The 24,675-nt window shown below is 29.0% G+C and overlaps 1 protein-coding gene across 23 annotated transcripts; it reads left to right on the top strand.

Annotated features, from left to right (window-relative positions):
- Positions 1 to 421: 421 nt before the first annotated feature.
- LOC105193868 (G protein-activated inward rectifier potassium channel 3) lies at positions 422 to 24,402 on the top strand. Of its 23 annotated transcripts, none has more exons than XM_039458716.1 (9): positions 5,125 to 5,375; positions 6,314 to 6,475; positions 6,864 to 7,015; positions 7,258 to 7,407; positions 9,511 to 9,620; positions 10,247 to 11,411; positions 15,720 to 16,173; positions 16,271 to 16,874; positions 21,397 to 24,402. In XM_039458716.1, the coding sequence occupies exons 6-9, from the start codon at positions 11,260 to 11,262 to the stop codon at positions 23,484 to 23,486; spliced, it is 3,300 nt and encodes a 1,099-aa protein (XP_039314650.1). In that variant the 5' UTR covers positions 5,125 to 5,375; positions 6,314 to 6,475; positions 6,864 to 7,015; positions 7,258 to 7,407; positions 9,511 to 9,620; positions 10,247 to 11,259; the 3' UTR covers positions 23,487 to 24,402. The 23 variants fall into 23 exon arrangements, with proteins under 23 accessions (XP_039314648.1, XP_039314645.1, XP_039314646.1 ...); XM_039458718.1 differs by having other exon boundaries at positions 9,511 to 9,632; XM_039458715.1 differs by having other exon boundaries at positions 7,352 to 7,407; positions 9,511 to 11,411.
- The last annotated feature ends 273 nt before the right edge of the window (positions 24,403 to 24,675 follow it).

Below are 24,675 nucleotides of genomic sequence, written 5' to 3'. Positions count from 1 at the left end.
ATTTTGAAAAAATGTATGCGAATCGAGCAAAAATTTATGTGCATCAAGAATTCTAATAACCAATATTTATTAGATAATTACATAATTTTTTTGGATCATTATCAAAATAATTATAAAGAAAGTTCAAGCATGATGAACAATGTCACAAAAACTTTTGACATTCTAGCAAGAGCTAGATTTTATATAATTATCTTGAGGATCTAACAAAAATATTTTTAGATTTTTGTGTAGCTAAATTTTTAAATTTTTTAACAAAAAACGTACTTTTCGTGTACATATTCAATGTTTATGATTCTTATATTCCTGTTTTATTCAAATTTGAGTTAAATTAAAAAAAAAATATATATATATAGATATATATATATATATATATATATATATATATATATATATATATATATATATATAACGTATGTTTGCAATATAGTTTTGCTATTTAATCACCCCCCGCCCCTCCCGTCACCACTCCCGTTGATCTATAAAATTAATTGCTTATTATGACAGATTTTCATCAATAAATAGATCCGTGAACATAAAACGCGTAATTCGCGACGCAGCAACGTTGAATAATCTACATATCAGACCGAGGACAGACGGACCGTAATTTACTGTTTGCAAGGTGATACCCTTTTTTTCATTCTTAGCGTGACAACTGTCATCCTAGACGACAGCCATTGTCATCAGAATGCTACGTTGACAATAATGACGACATCGAAATCAATTCAAAAGTAACATTTTGAAAATGCCGTAAACTCAACTTTGAGAATCTGTAAAAAAAAGAGTACAGGTTGTCATTAAAAAAAAAAGTTGACCTTGAAATGACCTAAGGTCAAACTGCTACACCATCTCACTTCCTCTACAAAATCACACAATTCTTACTTGAAACATCTTTTTCGTAAGAGGCTTATTTTTTGAGTTATTTGCAATTCTCACGTTTACACGAATCATCTTGTATACCGATACATACTCTATAAATTATATAAAAGATTACAATCACTTGTAAGCGTTAAAATTGATGATCGACATTTTGATAGAGAGATAAAAAGAATTATGAAAAAGTATAGAGAATGCACATATTTCGCATATATTTCGAGCGGTGTAAATGCAGTTAGTTGGATGTGAAGAAGACATGGATGATATCACGAATTCGACCGTGAAGATGCGGAACTTTCGCGTCGATTCTCAATCGTAAGTTAGTGGGAGGAGGTAGCGACTAGCGAGATTAAGTAAAAAGAAAGAGAGAAATAAGATGAAATAGGAGAGAAAAGGAGAAGAAGGGATATATAGAGGTGAAACAGCTATGGACGTCTGACGTCACTCAAAAAGCCTGCTGATGCGTCTTTTCGTTAATGCCACGAGCTAGCTCGTAGTTTCGCCAAACGCTCTGTCGTCGATATATCATATATGTGTTTTCTCGTTGTGAAATATCCACATAAAAATGCAAACGCGACAGCTAGCATTTTTACAACAATGTATAAAGATTCACTGGGAAACATCGAAATGCCGATAAGAAAAAATAAAAGAAAAAGTGTTTCTTAATTCAATTTGGAAGTGAATCGTCACGATATTTGTGGAGGTATGTAAATAAAAAATATAAACAGAGTGTTTCAAAATGCGTACAAGATAAAGTGATGAAGCGTAAAAGGATATTTTCGTGATTCTAGAGATGCCATTCTGATTAGACTAATACACACACTTTATCTCTCTCGATTCTTATTTATAACAATATTTGAGATTTTACATTAAAAATGTTTATTATAATAGCGACTCTATATTCCGGAAAAGTTGAAGAATATTGCTCGAATCTTTTATTTAGGTAAAAGATTCAAGCAATGTTCAATTAGAAAAATTTGAGGATTATATTTACGAAGAGTTTTATATAAAATCATAACAATATTTATAAATACTTTTACGTTATTTTATATAAAATTAATTTAAAATCAAATTGGCAAATAAAATATTTTTACATTTCACGTCAATATAAAAAAAAAATCTAACTTTATTTGTATTTTTTCGAAAAATAATTCTTTTAAAATCAAAAATTTAAAATTAATTGATATTTCCTTTTAAATAGACGGAAAATTATTTTTATCTTTAAACTTTGAATTTACAAAGGAAAACTCACAATCAGTATCAATGAGTAACGCGAACAAAATTCGTTGCGCATTAAAGTTAAATATAACTTTTTATTAGAAAATAGCGCTGTCAGGATCCGCTTGATCTTATACATATTTGGAATTTGAATTCGATTTGACACGCGAGCACAGAGGATCTGCGCGGAAATGAATCCGCAAATCTATATAGGGTTAATAGAGGCTTTCATATGCCCTCGCGTGCCCATTAAGTTTCCGGCGCAGCAGGAAACGAGCGGAGAAGTGCGTCACGCCGTATTAAGTTCATAATATCAAGTCCATTTTAAACGCAGTATTTAATATTAGAATTTTTTTTAATTTTACGCGCGTATGTGTTATTAATTGCACAATTATAATATTAAACATTATATTATACATTGTAAAAAAATATGTAAAATTATATATACCTAAATATGTATAAAAATTACACAATTTCTATTGAAAATATAAATAAATGTGTCCTTACAAAAATTATGTGCTCTTTTATCTCTTTAATTGTATAAATACATCTTCTTGTTAAAAATGAAAAATTACAATAATAATAATATATTTTAGAATTTTTGCAATTGTGTGCCATTTGTTGGAAAACTATTACGTAAATAGTTTTATAAACAAAACTTTAATTCTAAATTGGTTTTTACAAATTATATTTAACTACTATACAAAGAAAAATAATTTATAAATCATAACTACTCTTACATGTGTAAATATACACTTTAAATAGTGAGTCAAAAGTATAGTGTTCAAAATTAAAATTTGACATGTAATTTTTCTACGGTGCAGATAAAGATAATATTACATACATATATATTAAAAACAATAATACAGTAATTACAAACACATAAATTTTTAATATTTAAAATCATGGATAAATAATAATAAATAAAATATATCAATGTACATTATAAAAACAATATTATAATAATATTTGTAGCGTATCTTTGCTTATAGAAATTACAAATACATATCTTATAATTATATAACGTCTAGCTTTTATATTCAGACTTTTATAGAATTTCTAACGCAGAATAATAATTCCATTTCTATTTAATGTCTTCACAATTATTTAAATAAAGTATGAGCAAATATTGTAATAATTTTGCAAATAGCTTAGAAGAAATTGAAAAAAATTGTGAGCTAATTGTTAAAATAAATAAAAAGAAATTATTTTAATTAAAAATATGTTATTTTTCGTTTTATTTTTTGCATTCGACAAATCTGTCTAGAAAATCTATAAATCTATATAGAAATTAGAAGTTTATAAATGTAAGCATACAAAAATATTATATATTTGAAAAGTAAAACAATTTTAAACAAAAGTACATTTGTCATTTTTTTATACCATATTGCTTAATGTGGGTTTTATGCGTGTACGGTGATTAAGTCATACGTACTATCACCGCCTGCGCGCGCTGTAAAGAGATAAACGCTATGGCGAGATCTCATGTGACTCGAGAGAGCGAACGAACATGGGTGAATTTAAAACAGTCGTAAGCGTGACGCGCATACGTGCGATCGATGGGTGAGCTGGAAAAGTAAAGAAAAACTGTTGTAACTTTTAAAGGTACGCTTTAAAGTACATATATTTTAAAAACTTGGCCTATATAAACCGATATAATCTTTCTAATAATTTAAAACAGTTCAATTCTTGAGGGAATTTTTTCTTAAAATAGAAATTCTATTAATTCTAACACAATTAAAAAACAAATTTTTCGAAAAAAAAAATAAACGTTATCAAAGATTAAAATATACAAAGCGACTTATATGAGTCAGGCGCGGTAATTAAATTGAGGCGCAAAAATAAATAAAATTTAGAATTTTTATAAAAATGAGTAATTATTCGGACATTTCGGCTCTATTTGCGACGTTTGTCAATTTCGAGAGTCTGTTTTATATTTTTTGAATGTTATCAGTATCAATTTTATCATGTACAAAAAAAATAAATAGAAAAAGTAACAAAAATAAACACAAAATTAATAAAAAATAAAAAAAACTTTAATTTAGAAAAAGTTGCAAACCAACTAATCAAATTTGATTTATTTAATTAAAATTATAGTGTAATGTAATAGTGAAAGCAGTTAGAGGACATCAGTAGTATGACTAAATTGACAGCGTTTCCATACTACGTAAAAAATTAGAATAAAAATTTATAACACATAATCTACATTTCCTAAATATAAATAAAATATTTTTTTTTTTTTTTAATTTCAAATATCTTGTACGTAGCTATTTAAATTTGTAGTTTTAAAACTTTTGGTTTGCAAAATGTGTTGAAACTTAAACGTGTTAAAATTTATACGCAAATAATATCACCAGTTAAAGGCACATTTTATATCGTTTTGTTGAGTAAAATCATTCGCGTAATTGCTAATTGATTACCTCTTTTATGATTAAAAATTTTCAATCAAATGTTGACAGACTCGTGGTATTGACAAACTTATTGATCGTAACATCTATCGTTTTATAAGAGCGAGAAGAAAATACTTATTTCACTTACTCAGAGCTATTACGTAATATACGTACGTAACAAACCGCTAGTTAATTAGAAATGTAATTTTGTAATATGTAAAAAATACTTATTAAATGCAATCTCTCTCTCTCTCTCTCTCTCTCTCTCTCTCTCTCTCTCTCTCTCTCCTCTCCCCCCCCCTCCTTTCTCTCTCCCTCCACACACAGACACACACACACACACACACACACACACAGGATAACAAGAGTCTAAAGCTTAAGAAGATCAAGCGACGCTGAATAATCGGTATCCCATTTTAAAGATCAAACCGAAATTATTGCATTGCAACTGAGAAAGAAAGAAAGAAAAGGAATAAATAATAAGGAACTAAATAAAGACCAACCAGTGCACATGAATTAAAATTGAAGGAATGATGCATAGAGATGGTTGGTGTTAAGATAGATCTCAGCAAATTTAGAAAAGAAGAAAGAAAGAGTGTGTCGTCAGAATGGAATCGAAATTACAGTGATTTCTTTCTTGAAGAAGAAAAGAAGAAGGATGGATGAATTGCCGAAACTCTTTCGGCTTCCAGGAACTATCGAGGAAGAGGAGAAAGAGGAACAACAGAGAGGAAGGGAAGCAAAGGAATCGCTAGACAGCGCAACGGAATCTCTTCTTCTAGGTCAAAAAAGCGTTTCGACACTTTCTACTTTACCGAGGAATGTCACCCTTATTAGGGTCAGCACTCAGAGCAGCAGTATCGCCGGTGGTATTGGTCGACAAGATTCTACTAGGTAAGAATTTATTTGAATCAGATTGGTTCAGTCGCGTATAAGATTCCCAGCAGACACCAACCATCGGTAGATAGTATAATTTCAATATTATAATTTTTTACTCAACAATTCAATGTAATATGGCACATGTACTACGTAACAGTTACTTATATTATTGAGTAGGTAATTACAGTATTGAGATTAGAGGAGAAAAAGGTATTATGGCTACCTTCATTATCTCTGTTATTAGGTGACGAATTCAAATAATTGTTTATGGAATTATACAATTAGTAGCCCGCTATTTTTTAATGGCGCTAACATGCCAATACACAACAACTAACAATTGTTATAAAGCACTTTTACTTTTGAGCGCTTTTAAACGTTTTCAACGTTTTCAATCAATTAAGATTCTAAAGGGCGATGTTCAAAAACGTTAGCGGTATCATTTTATATATATTTTACTGTTACTTCAAGTTAAACAGAGATAAAATAATATTTTTTTATGATATCTCTAAAGTCTTTAAACGCAGGAAAATTTGAAATCAGAAAAATTCTAAATGGTGGAAAATTAAAAATATATAATTTTGTAATAAAATAATGTGTTTCTTTTTTTAACAGAGTATTTTAAATCCGATTTTTAGAAAATTATTTTTAGGCTAGCCATATTACCACCACTTTTTTTCTTCCACCGATTATGCAGTGCGTCACATTTTTATAAATTACACCCTATTATAAATAATAAATATTTCATTACTTTGAGTTTAGAATTTGTTGAACAACACTTTGACGAATATAATCGTACAAGTTTCAGTATTAAGAATAAAAATATTAATTATAAACAAAGTTATTCAATAAAATAAAAATGGATGTCATATTATCTTCTTCTCCTCTCTCGTATTACTGTTAGTGTTTGCTGGATTCATTAAATTATTATTATTATTATTATTACTTTTTATCAGATAATGCAAATTCTATCTGTGTATTGAAAATACAAATCAAACAAAATCATGAGTCTGGTACAAAAGTAGCTGTTTATTTTTGGAAGAGTGCCGCACTAAAAACGGGCATATCATATTTGCCAAATAATTATCGGCGCCTCTGCTCGACAGGTGCTCTCTACAGTAAGTGTTTTAAACAGATTAGACAAAGAAACAGAATGACGTACTTCGATAATTGAAACGTTAAACTTAAACGGATGTATTTGCGGGGAGATCCCGATAATTTTAACAACATGAGAAATAATTTTACAAAGTATTTTAAATGTTGAAAATGATAGTAGCGACAAAACATCTTTATGATTAATCATTCGTGAGTTACATCATTCTTGAATTATTCACAGAAAGTTTCAATGTGATAGCACAGAAGATTTCAGTTGTGTTGCAGAAACATTTCAACGTCTCAATTATGTATATCATCTCACATTTGTAATGAGATCGCACGTTTTTTTTTTAAATCATTGCAGTTGCAATATTTCTACAATCTTTATATTTGAAATCTTTTGCAATGTAGTATAAATGTGCGCGCATATCATATTGCTGCGAAGTGTTCATTGGGACGGCACATGTCAGCAAACTTAGCACGTGTACATGCAGCGTACAGCCGTCATTTAAGAGTAACGTCGAATCTGAGAAGGACCTTAACATATTTGTCTCACGTAAAAGGTATGTATAATATTTAAATTATAATATTTAGGTATGTATTACATAATATTTATAATTATAATTAACGTGTATGTAAAAAAAACAAATTGCACGAGGTATCGATGATTTATTTTTCTAACTTGAGTAAGAAAATACACACGTATTATTTTCTGGAAACAAAAAATACGTGCATCGATACTTAATGTTACTCGTATTTGTATTTTTATATGTTAATTAAAAGTATTTATATGTACTTTTTATAGGAGACAAATATATACATTAAAGAGAATATAACAGCAACCTCATCGAAACACTTCCGTAATATTTTATAATAAAATATTATTGCGTTTCTTGCAGACTGAAGCGTACATTTTGACGTTGCAACCTTGCAGAGACATTTCAGACACATGACGGTAAAAGTACTAATTTCTGTCATCAAAATAATTTTATTATGATTAAATTTTGACATAAATTGTTTATGTAATTATATATAAATGCTTTTTTGCAACGCAAAACATACAACATGTAACATATGTACCTACATATGTAGGTTGTGATAATAATGTCGCACATTATATCTGATAAATAGGCAATGTAGCAGATAAAGGATAAACACATGTATGATAATCTTGTTTACACATGTAACACATGTAATACAGACGAAACATCAACTGCGCGTAAATTGTGCCTGATGGTGACAGACTTATTCTCGTATTTGCCACGGAACGGTTGATGTATGGTATTTACTTTTATCATTGACAGGCATGGTTCTTACATGGAAAAGAGAATTTTGTCATTGCAAAACCGCCTCTACTTATACATTTTCGATGTAAAAATGATCCAACTTTTCCATCATTATCTCAATTATTTAACGTTACATCAAAATTTAATTTTTATAAATTTCAAACAAAAAAAATTCATGAAAACATTATGAGATACGATATTATGAAGCAAAATTTCGCCAGAGATATTAAAATATCTAAAATTTATGAAACTTGTTAAAAGTAAAACTTCATGATTATTGAATTGAAAGTACGTTCAATTTTGCGATCGTCAAAGGAGAAAAAAGATCATCGATCATGCAGCCTTTGTTGAAACGAGCTGCTCGTTAATTTAATTGAATGGTTCGTTATCGCCACGTGATAACATCGGTTAGTTGGATCTGGTCCGGCCGTGAATGATATCGAAGAACCGAGTTGATCTTTTTCTGTGTACTTAATTCATATGAATCAAAATTGTTGATTACATGGAACATAAGAACTTAAATATTTCGACGAAAAGATTTATTCATATGAGGTCCAAACGAAATAGATGGTTGGTACAGTTGTTTTACATTTTACATTATAAATATTTATTTCAATGCTAAATTATCAAACTTGTTATTTTTGTGTCACATTTAAGGTTGTTATTATTAAAATATACAGTACTCGTATATTTATTTCTTCTCTGTTCTCGGTTCCCTGTCTCTAAGACAAATATTATTTATTTCTTTTAAAATTTTAAATTTTTACTTTTTCTTTAATTTCTAGTTAAATAAAATTTTATTTATCAAGTTACAACTCAGGATCATAGATAAAAATAAGAAAAAATCTAACGTTAAAAAACAATATTAATTTTATAATTTACAGAAGCAAAATATAGTAAAGACGAAACTAAATATAAATTCGAAGCTCTGTCGCTCTTCTTTAAAATGCATTTGAAAACGTCTCTAGATTTTTTTGATATCTTAGATACAGATCTCCTGCTAGAAGACGATCTTAGAGCGTAAACTTCAGCGTAAATATTGAATTATACCTTGGCACGGTAGTATACATTATTAATATATCTTTCATAAATTTTTAAAATATATGTACGTTTAAGTTTAATAAATAATTATTTAAAAAATATTTTATTTTACTTTTCTGATAAAAAAAATTTTTTATCTACATTTTCCGATGAATTAATAATTTTTTAAATAAATTAAATGTTTAATAATTTTTTTTTTTTTTTCGGTCTAAATGTAAGAAATTTTAACAATTTTGTCTGGATAAGTTTTGCATACATCAGTGCAATTTCATCAGCAGCCAGTCAGATCCTGATAACGAGATGCCAAGAGGTTGATAAGAAGTACGCGACATCAGTCAGTCAGTTAAACGAGAATCGTGCGCGTGAATTGCGAGGTCGTTTTCATCTTTCATCTTTCTTTGTCAGCAGCCTCGCTCGCGTTAATTTTTAACAAAATTTCAATAACCATTAATAATTGTGATATTTTCTCAAGTTTTAATTACTAAACAGTAATTAAACATTACTACAAAGTTAATAATTTCATCGTGCGTTAACGACGATAAATTTCTACGTTTTGATGTTTAATTTATACTTACAATAATTTCATTAATCTATATTTTTTGAAAAGAAGAAAGAAATATATATATATATATATGCTGAAAGATATTTTCAACAACTGTAAATTTAAAACTGTGTAAATTAATATCTGGTTTTTCAGTGACATTCGATCACCCTGTATATTGATATTTCAGCCCACCTTGTACATTTCGTGTGACGGATAGTGTGACAACCTGCATCATATGACTGTTACCGATCATGTGACTACTTCGTTATAATCACAGGAAAAGAAGAAAAACGAAAAGTATGCAAAACTGTATGTAGAGAAAGTGTGCAATTAAAAGTAACAAATTTATCATTATTGTAATTCTTACCGAGTGTGATATCAATATTACAAATTGTTGCTAAAACATCGTATCCTAGACAAGTATCACAAGGCATTAATCTGTTTTGCACCTATGGACTGAAATATTATATTTCGAGCATTCTTTTATAAGATGTGATATCACCCAGAGTAAATTTTTTTTCAAAAATTATATTAGATCTTTAAAAAATGGCTGAAATTATCACTATTTCATAACTTTTAACATTTTATCAAGTGCTTAGCAAAATTGTAAGACATTCACAAATTAATTAAAATTTTTTTTCTGATTTTGTTTTAAAGAAAGAGTTCTAGAAAATCTTTATGTCAATTTCAATATTTTCCGAGTGTAACAATTTTTTAATTAACAGTTTTTTGTTTAATTTTTGAAATTTATTGTCTTAAACTACATATAACTATAACCCATTCAGCTCATGTCTTATTACACTTTCGCGTGATATATAAATATTAAATTATTAAAAGATGTTTACAAAAACACCACAATTATTTGAAATCTAATAAAATAAATGATTGTAATCGATAATCTATATCAAAACTTTGTTGGACAGTCACAGATTTGCCGAAAGCAAAACCAATCATCTGTTCGTCGTGCGCGAGTGACGTAATCGACGCAAATAATCACCTTTTCTGTGTGAGAATAGGAAGAATAAATAGCATTTTGTTAACGACCGATAAATGGCGCTCAATGCTTAGTATGTATATATAAGATCGTAGATGACCAGTTGCTCGCAACAGTTTATCCTCCAGCGGTGGATCTTCCACCACTACTACATTCGTCTTCGTCGATCAAAGCGCGCGTCATCCAACTGATCGAATCATCTCGGAAGATTGATCATTTATCAATGAGTGCAGCGCAAATTAGAAGACTAATTCGAAACACAAACTTTATTTATATGAAGTGAGGAATCATGATTGAACACAAAGATTGAGAAAGAAGAACAAATGGCCGGCAAGCTTTCATACAGAGAAGAAATTCAATAGAAGAATATTAACTGATTAAAGAGAGATGAGAAATCTTCAAGAGCTTGAAAGAAGAGCTTTGCAATGGGTAACTATAAATATCCATGGAAAAGAAATTTGAAGAAAAAAGAAACGCACAAGTACTGAGGACTCAATAATTTCGCATGTGTATTTTTAAGAGACTATCGTTTAAAGACTTGAAAATTTAATTTAAAAATTCTTCGATTGTGGCGAAAAGTCGCAATAACGATAATAAAAAATGGATATCTCCATAGAGTCCATACTATAGTCTACACTATTGAATGTCTCGAATGTCTTATGGAAATCAAAAGAAATATACAAAACAAATTTTAAAATATTAAGAAATTATAAATTAAGATTGAATGAAGAAATAACTATCACGAGAGAGAAGAGTGATACTTTTTCAGAATTCTGAATCTTGATAAAATAAATATATTGATACGAGAATAACACACAAATGTTGAATTCTATTAAGAAAAGTGTTTGTTCTAAATACCTTAAACGGACTACATTCATAGTTGTTCCGCTATAAAGGAGTCATATACAATATTGAGATTGACATTGTGCGTTATAGTGAGTCATGAACGGGATGAACGGTAACGTATTGAAGATGGTCGACAAGTCTTTGTCACCGGATTGCGGGGAAGAACAAAAGCTGATACCACCGACCACACCAACGACACCGATGATCGTACAAGTGACAAAGAATCCGTATTCTTCTTTAAAATACAGGTAAAGCGAACAAAATACGTTTGAATATTTTTTTTCTCATTTTTCTTTTTTATATGTATAAAAGAGAGATGCACAGATATTCCCTCGCAATCTCATATGGTCACCCAGCAAATACCAACTAACAGTAATATAACAATTTCCTACTCAATAATAATATTGCAACTGTTACGTATAACATGGGTTTATTAAAGTTACATTGTAGGATAAGAAATTAGAATGTTAAAATTACATTACTATATATTAATTAGGCAATTACGAATTGCTAAAACTTGTGGTGAGAGTACGTATCATGAGCAGCAATATATAATAATTGGATTAACGCAACTGCTAAATGCAATTTTTCGCCATGAAGGTATTATGCCGGTAAATTAATACGTTTCAACATCGCTTTTTAAGTATTTCACTTATATAAAACAAAATATATATTTGAGTCTTTTTTAAAAAACGAGAAACTGTATCACAAAATTTAAAAGACAAAAAACCATTGATGTAAAAAGAAATGTCTTCAACAGGCAATTGAAATAACATATATTTCTTTCTTTTTCTCTCTCGACAATATGTTTTCTTTAAAAGAATTAGAATAATTTGTAAAAACGTAAAAATTCAAATCTTGTGATTTTTTTAAATAATTTGAAATTATTTTGTAAATATTCGCAATTATAAGCAGCAATTTGATAATAAGATGTTCACAATAATTATTTTAATTGTATTGGATTTAAAAACAAGACATACAAATAATTAATTGAATAAATTTTTGAAAATATTGTACTTAATTAATTTTTCAAAGTAACTAGTAAGAAAATTTGTGGATTTTCTCAGTAAAAAGTCTCTTTTAAAGCAGTGTTTGTAATAATTTCATAATTAATAATTTCATAATTAATAAGGTGAATAAGAAATTTATTTTTATACATTTGCAAGTAAAGATGTATACTCTCATCTATAAGTGAGGAATTTTGTTAATGAAGAAAATGCTACAAATAATTGCCAATATCATTGTTGCGCAATATGTGAAAAAATGCACAGTGATTGCATTCTGAACAGCAATATAATAATAACAGAGCAAACGTACAAATGATAACATCGATCTCTTTCACAAGTTTTTAAGAAGAAGACTTTTATCGTGATTCGTGATTAGTCTGATAAAAAAATTAATTATCAAAGAGCAACATTATATACGTTCAATTAATTTGTTGAATAGAACAAGAAAAGAAACGCATAATCACTTAATAAATAATAATTTTTATTAAAAAATATGACCATGTATTACTTATTTAATATAAATAATTTGAATGTAACATATATGGGTGTGTCTTATCATATAATATTAATATTCATAAAATTTTAAATATTTTCTAATATTTCCAATTACAAAAGTGAATAAAATAAAAAAATGGTTTTATATGATAAAATATTCAACATAAAATTATATTCCGCATTTTAACTGTTATTTAAATCTTATTCAGCCAAATATTAATTAAATGTACAAGTAATTCTCTGCTTGTAATAATCTGAATTTTTTTATTTAAACTTTTCTATTAAGTTTTGTTAATATATTTAATTTGCACAATTTTGTTTAATACATGCTGCTTTTATTTTAGTAGACATGACATATAAATATTAATAAGAACACATTATGAATTTATTTTTTAATATCATATAATACTACATTGATGGAAAAATTACTAAATTTTAATAAATATTTATTCGAATAGCACTAATAAAATATTGACTACAATATTTATTTAGTACAAGATTCACTAATTTAATTAAAGCGTCATTTTTTTATAGAATAAATATTAATGTATCGTAAGTATTTCACTAGCACTACTTCGATAAATATTACAATTTAGAAATTCTCTCTGTCCATGTCAGTGTAGTATGTTGCTCTTTAGCTTGCAAAGAATTTTCGATTTTGCACAAACAACATGATTACAATGTACCAAAAATGGTTAATATTTGTCTATTCTTCACCAACTGCTATTCTTATCAGCATCTTGTGATGCTCGATAAGAAACTTAGAGATCCACGGTATCTTAATGACAAAGTGCTCGAGGTCGCGTGGATAAACCGCCCATAAAAGAAAAATGGTGGAATTTTATCCCACATAAATACCAGATAGTTCTGAATTATTCTAGATACGTAAACATAATGTACAACCTTTTTTTATTTATAATAATAACTTTTTATTAATAAATATTTCTAAATAAATGTAATAAATTTTTTTTTACATTATTCGTATGTGTATTCTTACTAGATAAATTTTTGAGAAATTTTTATATAACATATTTGGTAATAATTGCATTAGCTTAATTATTTCTGTTTTTATTAGGTAAATTAAAATTTTGTTTATTACTTTGTTTCAGAAGAGCTTTTTGTTTTAGTCAGTATATGCATTATCTTATTAAATTGTCAAATTTTCAAATTTTCAAGAAATTCTGCCAATTTTTAATCTGTATTATTTTAAATTATTTTAAATAAATAAAAGATTGATATATACATACATATATACATATATATATATATATATATATATAAAATTTTATTTTAATTTCATAAAAAGTATTCTTTCTAATTTCATAAAAAGTATTCTTTCTCTCCCTTTCTTCCCCCCCCCCCTCTCCCCCCCCTCTCTCTCTCTCATTACAGTAGTAGATTAATAATTTCGATTGAATTTATGAATTGAAAAGAACAAATATCAACTGATTTATATGATCAGCTGATGAGAGAGTATCATCATCGACCCGGCGGAAGTGAAGAATGCCATCATTGACTCAGCAGTTGATTAACGCATGGCAATAAGTAAATTGGTAGATAACAGTTACACAGCTGGTTATCGTTCAAAGTTAAAATGGCGACTTCCTTTTTACGGCAGTAAAGAGAGATCAGGCTCCCGAGAAAGTCTTCTCTGCAGCATTGAATCTCTGACAGTGATATCTCATATAGACAACCAATATGCTAAAGCATATACAAGTGATTCATGGATATCGATGCCATGATATGTTATATCAAGATTTATTCGCGTTTGATATCAAACTTGATATACAGTTATATATATAAATAAATTATTTTATATTTTTATATGAACGTGAAATACGAAAGATTCATTATATCGAGATCAATACACAAGTTGCTATGTGTAAATCAAGTGTGATATACTTAGACTTAGCAAGTGTTGTGTTGAAATAAATTAGTAATTTAAAACTAACGAATAAATCATATAAATTATTTTTTCGATAACACGACGTGTCGGAGTCTTTATCTCGAAACATTTTACGACGCGTTATGTCAAAGTGCAAGAATGATGACGAACAATGCGCAGAGATCCGTGGTGAGTGAATGCGAGAAAGAAAACACTATACGAATTATTTCCTATTTTCTGACAATCTAAAATACCTGTTGTTTTTAAGATAATAAGAGAAAAAGTTAAAGGAAAAGATTGTTTCTTTTGTAAGAACAAATATTATGACAAGCAAAAAATGTTTCTCAGTCACAAAGATTTGAGATTTCAAGGTCATCACTACTTTTTTTTAATGGACTTGTAAAATTTTTTTACATAATGCGATTTTTTTCTAGTTGTTCTATACACATATAAAAATATTAAAATAGATTTGAGTTATCGAAAAATCAAGTTTACAAGATATTTCACATATTTTATATATTCCGCCATATTTTAACATATAATACAAAATATTTTGTAAACCATGAATTTTTTGATAAACTTAATGCTTAGTACTTTTCTCAATACTTCCATGTATAGATACATATTGCACAGAAGCTTGCGGCAACACAGATGCAACATTGCTACATTGCAAAAGACTTGTTTTCCAATAACTCGCTTTATTACTTCAGCAATGTTACAGCAAAGTTTTAAAAATATTGTAAAAAATTATGTCCTATTTACGGGCACATCATCCGCGAGCAATACGTCCCACTAGATGGACGTGGCAAAGTTCTACTTCTCGTAATTTAAAAAAAAAAAAAAAAAAAAACACCCAAGGTAGAACAAAAGATGTTTAGCATTATAAAATTTTTTTACATTGTATATTCTAATAAAACGATTCCTTAAATGTTCAAATTCCCGAAATCGAATTCAAAGACGAAAGTAAATTAAATATATTTTGACAGTAAAATTTTGTTACTCTTTCGTGTAAAAATTAAATCAATGACATATGATATTCCTGGAAATCATATATGTATGTGTCAAAATATGTTAATATAATAATAGCTGAAATTGGCATTATCAGAAACATATTGCATTGCAATGAGCTTCAATGTGTATTAAAAATCACATATGTATATGTGTTTCAGGAGTCGATACCGGGCTGGACCGACGCGGAAACTGCGTCGTCGCGCCGTCCTGAAAAATGGCGATTGCAACGTGTTGCAATCGCGCATCTCCCGACGATCGCTGCGTTTTCTACAAGACATCTTCACAACCCTAGTGGACACACAGTGGCGTTGGACATTGCTGTGTTTCATCTTGAGCTTTCTTCTATCTTGGCTAGGTTTTGCGGTGATTTGGTGGTTAATAGCTTTCACCCACGGTGACTTTGAAGAGCACCACTTGCCACCTTTCCAAATAGAGAATAACTGGATTCCGTGCGTCCTCAACATTGCTAGCTTCACCAGCTGTTTCCTCTTTAGTATCGAAACTCAACACACTATCGGTTATGGCAGCCGCTCCACTACCGAAGAATGTCCTGAAGCCATATTTATTATGTGCCTTCAGAGTATCTCTGGGGTCATGATCCAAGCTTTCATGGTGAGTATGTTCGGAAAATGTTGAGTTCTTGTACGTAAAATATCGAAATTAAGAAAAATTAAGTTTAATTAAAAAAATAAAATAAAATAAATTACAGGTTGGTATCGTATTCGCTAAAATGACTAGACCGAAACAACGTACCCAAACCTTGTTATTTTCGCGAAACGCCGTAATTTGTCAACGGGATGGTGAACTCTGTCTCATGTTTCGAGTGGGCGATATGAGGAAGAGTCACATAATCGGTGCAAGTGTACGTGCACAAATGATTCGCAGTAAGACGACCAAAGAGGGTGAAGTTCTATCTCAACACCAGCATGAGCTGGTGGTAGGTACCGATGGTGAAAACGGCGATCTGTTTTTCATCTGGCCAGCCACCATTATTCATCGGATCAACGAATCCTCGCCTTTCTTCAATACATCCGCTGAAGATATGTTAACCGAACGTTTCGAAGTCGTTCTCATCTTGGAAGGTACCATCGAGTCTACTGGACAAACTACCCAAGCTAGGACCAGTTATCTGCCGCAGGAAATTCTATGGGGTCATCGTTTCGACCCTATGGTAAGCTACTCAAAGGAACGGCAAGGTTACGAGGTGGACTATTCATTATTTAATAGTACTACTCAAGTTGACACTCCGCTGTGCTCCGGCAAAGAGCTCGCAGAATTTTATAAAGCGCAGGATGATCTTCGTCATGGAACTGGTAAGTGATCTGATCATGTGTGATCGGTTTTTCATCTAATTGTCTTTATGAAAGCTAAAAGAAAGAGAACCAATACGCACGGACGGAGTAAATATTCATAATATCCAAAATACGTCCTGCTCGATTATGCTGGAGTTGTAAGCAGTCCTGAAGACTGCTACTACATCAATTTTCAATAATAATAAAAACAATAGATATTTCTCTTTTATCAATTATTTCGACAGATGTTTAAATTTCTTTACAATTCGTACACTACAGTACAATATTACACTAGTTATATTAGGTATATTAATTTATTAATTATATTAATTATGAATCTTTACACGTACATCTGTGGTGACGTTACACAATATGATCACAGCGCATTTGCACTTGTGAACAGTGTGACGTTGGAGGCGACGTTTTTTAGTCGCCTCACGCAAATTGATTCTCAATCTTTTAAATCTGAATAAATGTCTTATAAATTATCTGACTGATTCTTTCAATTCTTGGTTTATTAAGTAAACACGAAATATACTCAAAATAACACTAAATATTAATTTCCAAGAGAAACAAAGAGTAACAGAATGCATTTAATTTAAAATATTTACATTTCTCACAATTGTAATTATTAAATTGTTACCTATAAAATGTTGAAAATATCATATGTATAAGGGCTAGTTTTACAACCTCCGCGGTTAACTTAATTGGTTGATTTTTCTATTGGAATTGATCAATCGCATGTATCATTAAGTAGAAATAATTGATTATATTCTAAATTTTTAGGAATAAAATGTATCACTCTTTGTTGTAATGAATAGGAGATCACCTCATTTGAAGTGATTTTTCACTTTTACAAAATGTATTCACTCCTTACAATGGAGTGAACAAACTCACTCCTACAAGTAGGAGCAATTTAGATGTTCGATCAACATTCACTTCTATTTATATACAAATGAAATTTCACTCGGATAAAAATAAATGTTTTTCAAGTAACTCTCGCTTAGAATGATTCTTCACTTCCTCCTTGAAGCAAAATTCACTTCTGCCGGAATAAATTTTACTTCAACGAATTTGACTGGCGCAACTTTCACGATCATTAACAGTGCAGACATTTTACTTCCTTAGAGTGAAATTTCAGTTCCCAAAAATTTTAAGTAAAAATAACCAATCAGAGTTGATATTGAATTGGCCGATTAAGTTAATCGGAAATTGTAAAACAGCTCTAAAAAAATTTTTTATGTTTAAACAAATATATTTATTTTAACATCGTTTTCTTGATTTAAAAAGAGATTTCCCAAATTTAAAAATAACTTATTTTATACTAACTAATATTTATTTAAATCGAGGAAATGATATTAAAATAAGTACACTTACTTCAACACAAAAAACTTTTCTTTCAGTGTAGCTCTAAAAGGATTTATAAAGTTTTTATGTTTATATTACAAACCAAGAATTAAAGTGATAACATGCGAGGAAGAGCAAATATTTCGTCAATGAAATCTAGAGCTGATTTTTTGTAAAATATCAATACAGATTAAATTTTCCATAATTATCTGGATACAAAATACTGATAACAAAACAAGCCTTATCATCTACTTATCTATTTCTACTTCTTACCTTATCATTATCTATTTATAATACAATTAATATCTGTAATGCCATTAATCGAATACTACCAATCGATATGATTCAACCAATTTGTTTGCCATGTTTCAACCAATTTGTTTAAGATTTGATTAAGATCTATGTATATTTGATAATTAACTCAGCGTTACAATATGAACTGATATAACGTATCGTTTGTTTGTAGTTCTAGTTATAGTTTCTAGAATTCAATATCGAAGAATTTGTACTTTCTACTTGTAATAATCGTAATAATAACCAAATTTAATTTGAACTTTAATTATTGCAGACAGCTGCAAGCAAATTTCAAATCTAACATTATATTACACATAGAGTCTGTCTAATAATAGTGTGGTCAACTTAATTTAGACTTTGGTTAATAATTTTTTTAAATGCATAGACACATTCTATTTAATTCGAAACAAAATGCAACTATATTAATTATACTTGTATGTCCAGTCAGTAGATAATTTACTAATATTTTCGAGACATACCGTACTTGCATTAAAATGATAGCAAATTCGTGCGGCAAAGATCTCCATATCCAACGAATCTCTCCAGATAACTGCTTTAAACTGATTGTTGGTTTTCCAAGCTTTATCTGAATAATATATACTCAAACATTTTCGATAGAATTTGCATGGGACAACAGACAATCCAATATTGATCGATGTCAGATCGCTTCTTCTTTCTACTCGATACTAGAGCCTACTCCAATATATTTAGAATCATTATTCATACTTTACTGTGGCAAAACTTCAATGACAACTGAGCTTTTCTTTCACAAAAAAAAGTGCCTTCTACCAGCTCGCGCAAGATCTAAAATATAGCTTTTGCCAACTGCGAATTATACCGACCACGCTCTTACTTAGGCACACTTGTTAGCCACACACATATATACACGCGCGCGCAAACAGATTGTTTCAAATTCGTCTAATTTTAATGGAACAAATTAATTCTGCAAATGAAAAATTAACATTATTACATGTTATTAATTTCCGCATTCGAAAGCTTCTAAATTTCATAACTGTTGGAAGCGCTATTAAATGTCCTGATGTCAAATGGCATATTAACGCTTAGTTTAAACGAATCCCAAGCAAATTCCAGCCTGTTGCTATTCTAACTCTTTAGTTTCGTATTGCTAATTATTATCTTTGTCTAACCATCTGGTACTGGCTGTACCACAGATGGAAATCTGAAGAAAATCCCTAGCGAGCCAAAGAGTGCCCCGATTGTGCTCAACATGCTCCCTCAAGCCGACAACACAGGTTTCCTCATCCATCAAGATCGCTCTTCTCAGAAACCGTCCAAACTACATATTGATATTCCATCTATCGATGATTGTCCTGGAGTGTAATTTAGTTAGACAAAGTTAAAACAAAACAAAATTTGAAGAAAAAAAAGAAAAAGAAACAATATTTGACTAGCATTCTTGTACTCCTAACGTAAACTTAACCTAAACTTAACACACGAGCGGACTTGAAAAATTTTCGTTCTGGATAGTCAGCGAAAACAACGGAATAAATTTTAAAAATTAAAAAATTTTTTTCCAATTCGAAAATTTACAAAATTCTGTATGACATTTTGCAGAATCCTTTCAGAAGTGTTGCACATGAAATGTGAAAGACTGAACTCTTTTTGAAAACTTTCTGCAATAATCGATGCTGTATGAGTTATATATAAATAAATAAAAAATTAGCACACATACTGATAAATTAAAAAAATCAATTAAAGCAATTTTGATAACATGTAAATTTTAAACATAGAGTTATTTTAAGATAAAAGTTTCGAAGAAACAACTCAAATACATGTCCAAAATTAGAACATAAAATGTCTTCCAATGTTATCCAATTGTATCTTTTCATAAATAAGATGCGATAAATTAGACAAAAGAAATAATGATTTGCACTACATATTCAGGAAAATCAAATTACATACATTTCCAGAAACCTGCAAACAAATAATCCAAATCTTTCGTAATTTTTATTAAGCTTGGTTGTGATCGTCTATTTAAGAATGTATTATAAGTTTTCCCATTCCTAACGATGCATTGTAAATTGAGATTGTATTGAAATCGCATACTGTAATATTTATTATATCGTATAATGTATAATATTATTTATTATAATAGTTGTATATTATTATTTCAAATAAAATTCAATGAGGACAAAGCAAACAAAAATTACAAAACTGTAATTTGACTTATTTTGTTTATTAAATCTTTTATTTCCACATTAGAGACCGCGTTGATGACTTATCAAATTTTTATATGATAAAGCATAAACACAAAATAATTGCAATAAGAATTACTCGAAAAAGAGAGAGAGAGAGAGAGAGAGAGAGAGAGAGAGAGAGCAAAAAGATGAGTTACTTTGACAAATATCTTGAAATTTTATTCGATTTTTATTATTTTATTGTATACTTGTATACTTGTATACTACTGCAAAAAGAAAAAAAATATCGAATACAAAACCTTACTAAATCGTGTCAATCCCAAATGTTAGTTACAATTGTAATGCAATTAATAATGCAACTTTTTCAATTATAATATTTTAATCTCAATTTTTAATGCTTAGTGTCTATGTGTATTATATAAGCTAAATAAAAAGTCATATTATAACATTTTTTCCTTTCAACTTATTAATAATATATATATTTTAATTTTAATTCAAAAAATACCAAAATACAAAATACGATTATGTAAATAATGTAACATAAAAAATCGTTGCATTTTTATGTTTCTTCTATTATTTATAAGGTTATTGTATATGTTGGATTATGCTTCACTTTTTGATTTGTTTTGGGAAACTGTCTTCAGCATGATAAGATTAAGAAACAATAACAAATATTAACTAGTCACAAATCTCGATTATATCTATTAAATTTGAAAAGTCCTAAGTCGCAGATTGCATTTCAGGTGTTCTAATCAACGAGGATCATTTAATAAGAAGAGAATGTGATTGCAATTGCCACCTGACCAACCATCAGTGTCTACACTTGTCTCTGATGCACTTGGATTCTACAAGAAGCCATAACAGTATGGAAAACGAGTATTATTGGCAAAATATCTGTAAATGTTCAAATTGCATTGTTTCATACAAACCTCAAACCGCAAGTGTCAATCGATCGAAAATGTTCGATTTCGATACCATTCAGGTAATGGAAAACGAAGAAATGCAACAACTGCCGGAAGCGGTAAACAAGGAAATTGTGAAAAACAGCCAGGTAATTGTCTTTGAGGAAGAGGACAAAGTCTCAGATAGGAATTTCATTAGACTGAACGATGTAAAAAGTAAGTTTTTAAATTGTAACGAGAAGATTTCTTTTAAAGAAGGAAAAGAGGTTTTAATGCAAACAGCTACGGAAAAAGATATGATTGATGAACAAAATAAGAAAAGTAACCAAGAGGTCCATGGAGCAGAGAAAAATGATGCTTCAATGCGAACAAACTTAATTAGATTAAACAAAGACAAGGACAACATTTTTAAGGGCAGTCAGAAGATTTTATTTAAACAGGGAAAAAGAGATTTTTTAAAAAGCTACAAGATCGGACTAAAAGAAGATAATACTAACATACTGAAAAATAGGCAAGACATTATGTACGAAGATACTAAAGGCAACTTTTTGAAAAGAAATATGATTTGGTCAAACGAGAAAGATGCTAACAACTTTAAACACTGCCGGGAAGCCGTTTTTAAGGAGGAAGAAGGAACCATAAAGAAAAAGCTGATCAAATTAGATGAAAAGAACGACAATATCTTTAAGAATCATCATATTTATAAAGAAGAGCAACTCGCTTTAATCAAACATAAAGAAAATTCTGAAGATGTTAGACATTTGATTAGGCGTACTCTATTCAAACCCAAAAGAAAATGTAAGACGAGAAATAGTAAGTTTGCAAAAAAGAAAATATATCTTGGAAAAAGACAGAGACTGCACAATAAGAAATTTCAAATGATCACGTTAGCAAATCAAAATCAGAAAAATACAGAGAATATTTCTATGAAAAAAAAACCAAAATTAAAAGAAAAAATGGTTAGAAGTTTAAGCGATGACCTTTCGATAATAAATGATAAAACATTTTTTAAAGAATCTATACAAAGTAAAAATAATAAATTGATTGAATCAATAGATCAATATACAAAAAACTCGAAGAGTAATCCTTTCTCAATCGAGAAGCACAATTCTTCAATGAAACGTCAAAGAAGTTTCACTGATTATCTTGTCACGACAGAGAGTAGAAAATCCAAAGAGAGTGCAACTAAAAATATGAGGGATATCAGAATATTAGAAAAAGATCAAGAATCTTTACAGCAAATCCCCAAGTATCCTGTGACATCTTTAAATCACTTAAACAGTAACACAATTTTTAGCCAGCAATTGAATTATGACTTTTTTAGATTAAAAAATGATGATCTCCAAGTGAAACAATACGATAATATCGCGTCAATTAAAATCGAGAACGAGAAAACTATGAGAAAATCTTCATTACATCACGTCGCCAAAAGAGCGATGCAAAACAAACTTTATTCTAATAATATTTGCTCAATGGTCTCTCCAGTTTATGATATTTCATCAAGTTTTTGCAAAATAATTAAGTCAGACAACTGTAGAGAACTTTTTACGAAAAATATATTAAAGGATGTTGAAACCACTGATTCTGTAGATATCAATTTGTCGCGAGAAAATATAATAAGCGATACAGATAGTCCAAAAGAATGTATTAAAGATCATATTGTCGAATCAGTTATTAGTATAAATAATAGTATTAGAAATGATGAGACTTTGGCTTCTTCACGCTTCAATACATCGTTTATAAATACCATCGATGATGAAAATAATGTAACGAAAGATACTTCAATTATTGTAAAACAAATTATATGCTCGGAAAATGAAGGACACATTGATGAGGTAAAAAAAATATATAGATGTCCAAACACATCATTTGAAAAATTGATTAACAATTTTGATGAATCGGAGAAATCGTCCTCGATTGTCGATAAATAACTAATCTGCGGAAAAAGATGCAATTAAAATATTGATAAAGAGCTTCAAACAAAAATTTGCAATTTTATAAATGTTAATGTATTTTCTAAGGATTTTAGGGATGTTGAATATGCAGAATTTGACAATGGCTGTTGAGAAACAACCACAAAGTGACCACCACAATATTACAATAAATGACAGAAAAACTAAATATTTTTTGCAAACAATAATACATCGTGTAAAAATGTAGTTAATTCTTAGGTAGCAAGCAGACGTTACTTTAATGTTAGATTTTAAACATATATTAACCACAATTGACGACTCTAACTCACGTCCTCGAGACATACAAATAACGGTTTAATATTACAGACAGTTGATATCATAACGATAAAATTATAGCATAATTATGACCAAAAAAAGTGCTCGGGAAATTCACAGTATTTCCAAGCAATCAACTATCACAATTTTTATGTTAGAACTTTTATTAAATTGTACGATGAAATCTTGTAAAAAAATTGTAATTTGTATATAAATATGTAATTAAGTTATGCAAAATTATGCAATTGCATAGCACTTTATTAATACGGCTACTTAAGTGAGATTTTCATATCGAAATATTTCTTCAATACATCAAATGTCACTCTAGAGGGCCATCAGAAACATTAAAGATATTATTTTATCCTTGTTGTTTAATGTTAAACAAAAATAAAATAATCTCTAACGTTTCTAAACGCAAAAAAATTCTAAACGATAAAAAATTAAGATATATAATTTTTAACAAAATACTGTGTTTTTTAAACAAAATTAATTTTCTTAATTTGTTTTTGGCCATATTACCACTCTGTTTTCTCTTTCACCTATATATGATACAAAGTGTTGTCACATTTTTATAAATTATGTCCTATGTAATAAATATTTCATAACTTTGAGTTGAAAATTTATTAAATAATATACTTTGACAAATATAATTGTTCAAATTTCAATACAAAATATTAATTATTAACAAATTATTGTATAAAGTGTAAATAAGTGCCATATTACTACCTTCTCCTCTATATAAATTAATCCTGCGCTTCAAATTTATAATTACTCGTAAACTTCTTTATATGTTTTTTCAATGTTTGTTTTAACAATAATTACATATAATTGAAAATAGAATAATTGGAAATTATGTCCGTTTTAGATTTCTTTTTGAATATTCAATTAATAA

The sequence above is a fragment of the Solenopsis invicta genome, chromosome 16, assembly GCF_016802725.1.
Source record: "Solenopsis invicta isolate M01_SB chromosome 16, UNIL_Sinv_3.0, whole genome shotgun sequence".
Lineage (NCBI taxonomy): Eukaryota > Metazoa > Arthropoda > Insecta > Hymenoptera > Formicidae > Solenopsis > Solenopsis invicta.
This window is presented reverse-complemented; position numbering and strand designations above follow the sequence as displayed.

Bases quoted from the DNA above. Each gene is read 5' to 3' on its own strand.
- LOC105193868 (XM_039458711.1), top strand. The intron at 16,174-16,270 runs GTGAGTATGTTC...AATAAATTACAG, and splicing joins TCATGATCCAAGCTTTCATG to GTTGGTATCGTATTCGCTAA. The intron at 16,875-21,396 runs GTAAGTGATCTG...ATTGCATTTCAG, and splicing joins TGATCTTCGTCATGGAACTG to GTGTTCTAATCAACGAGGAT.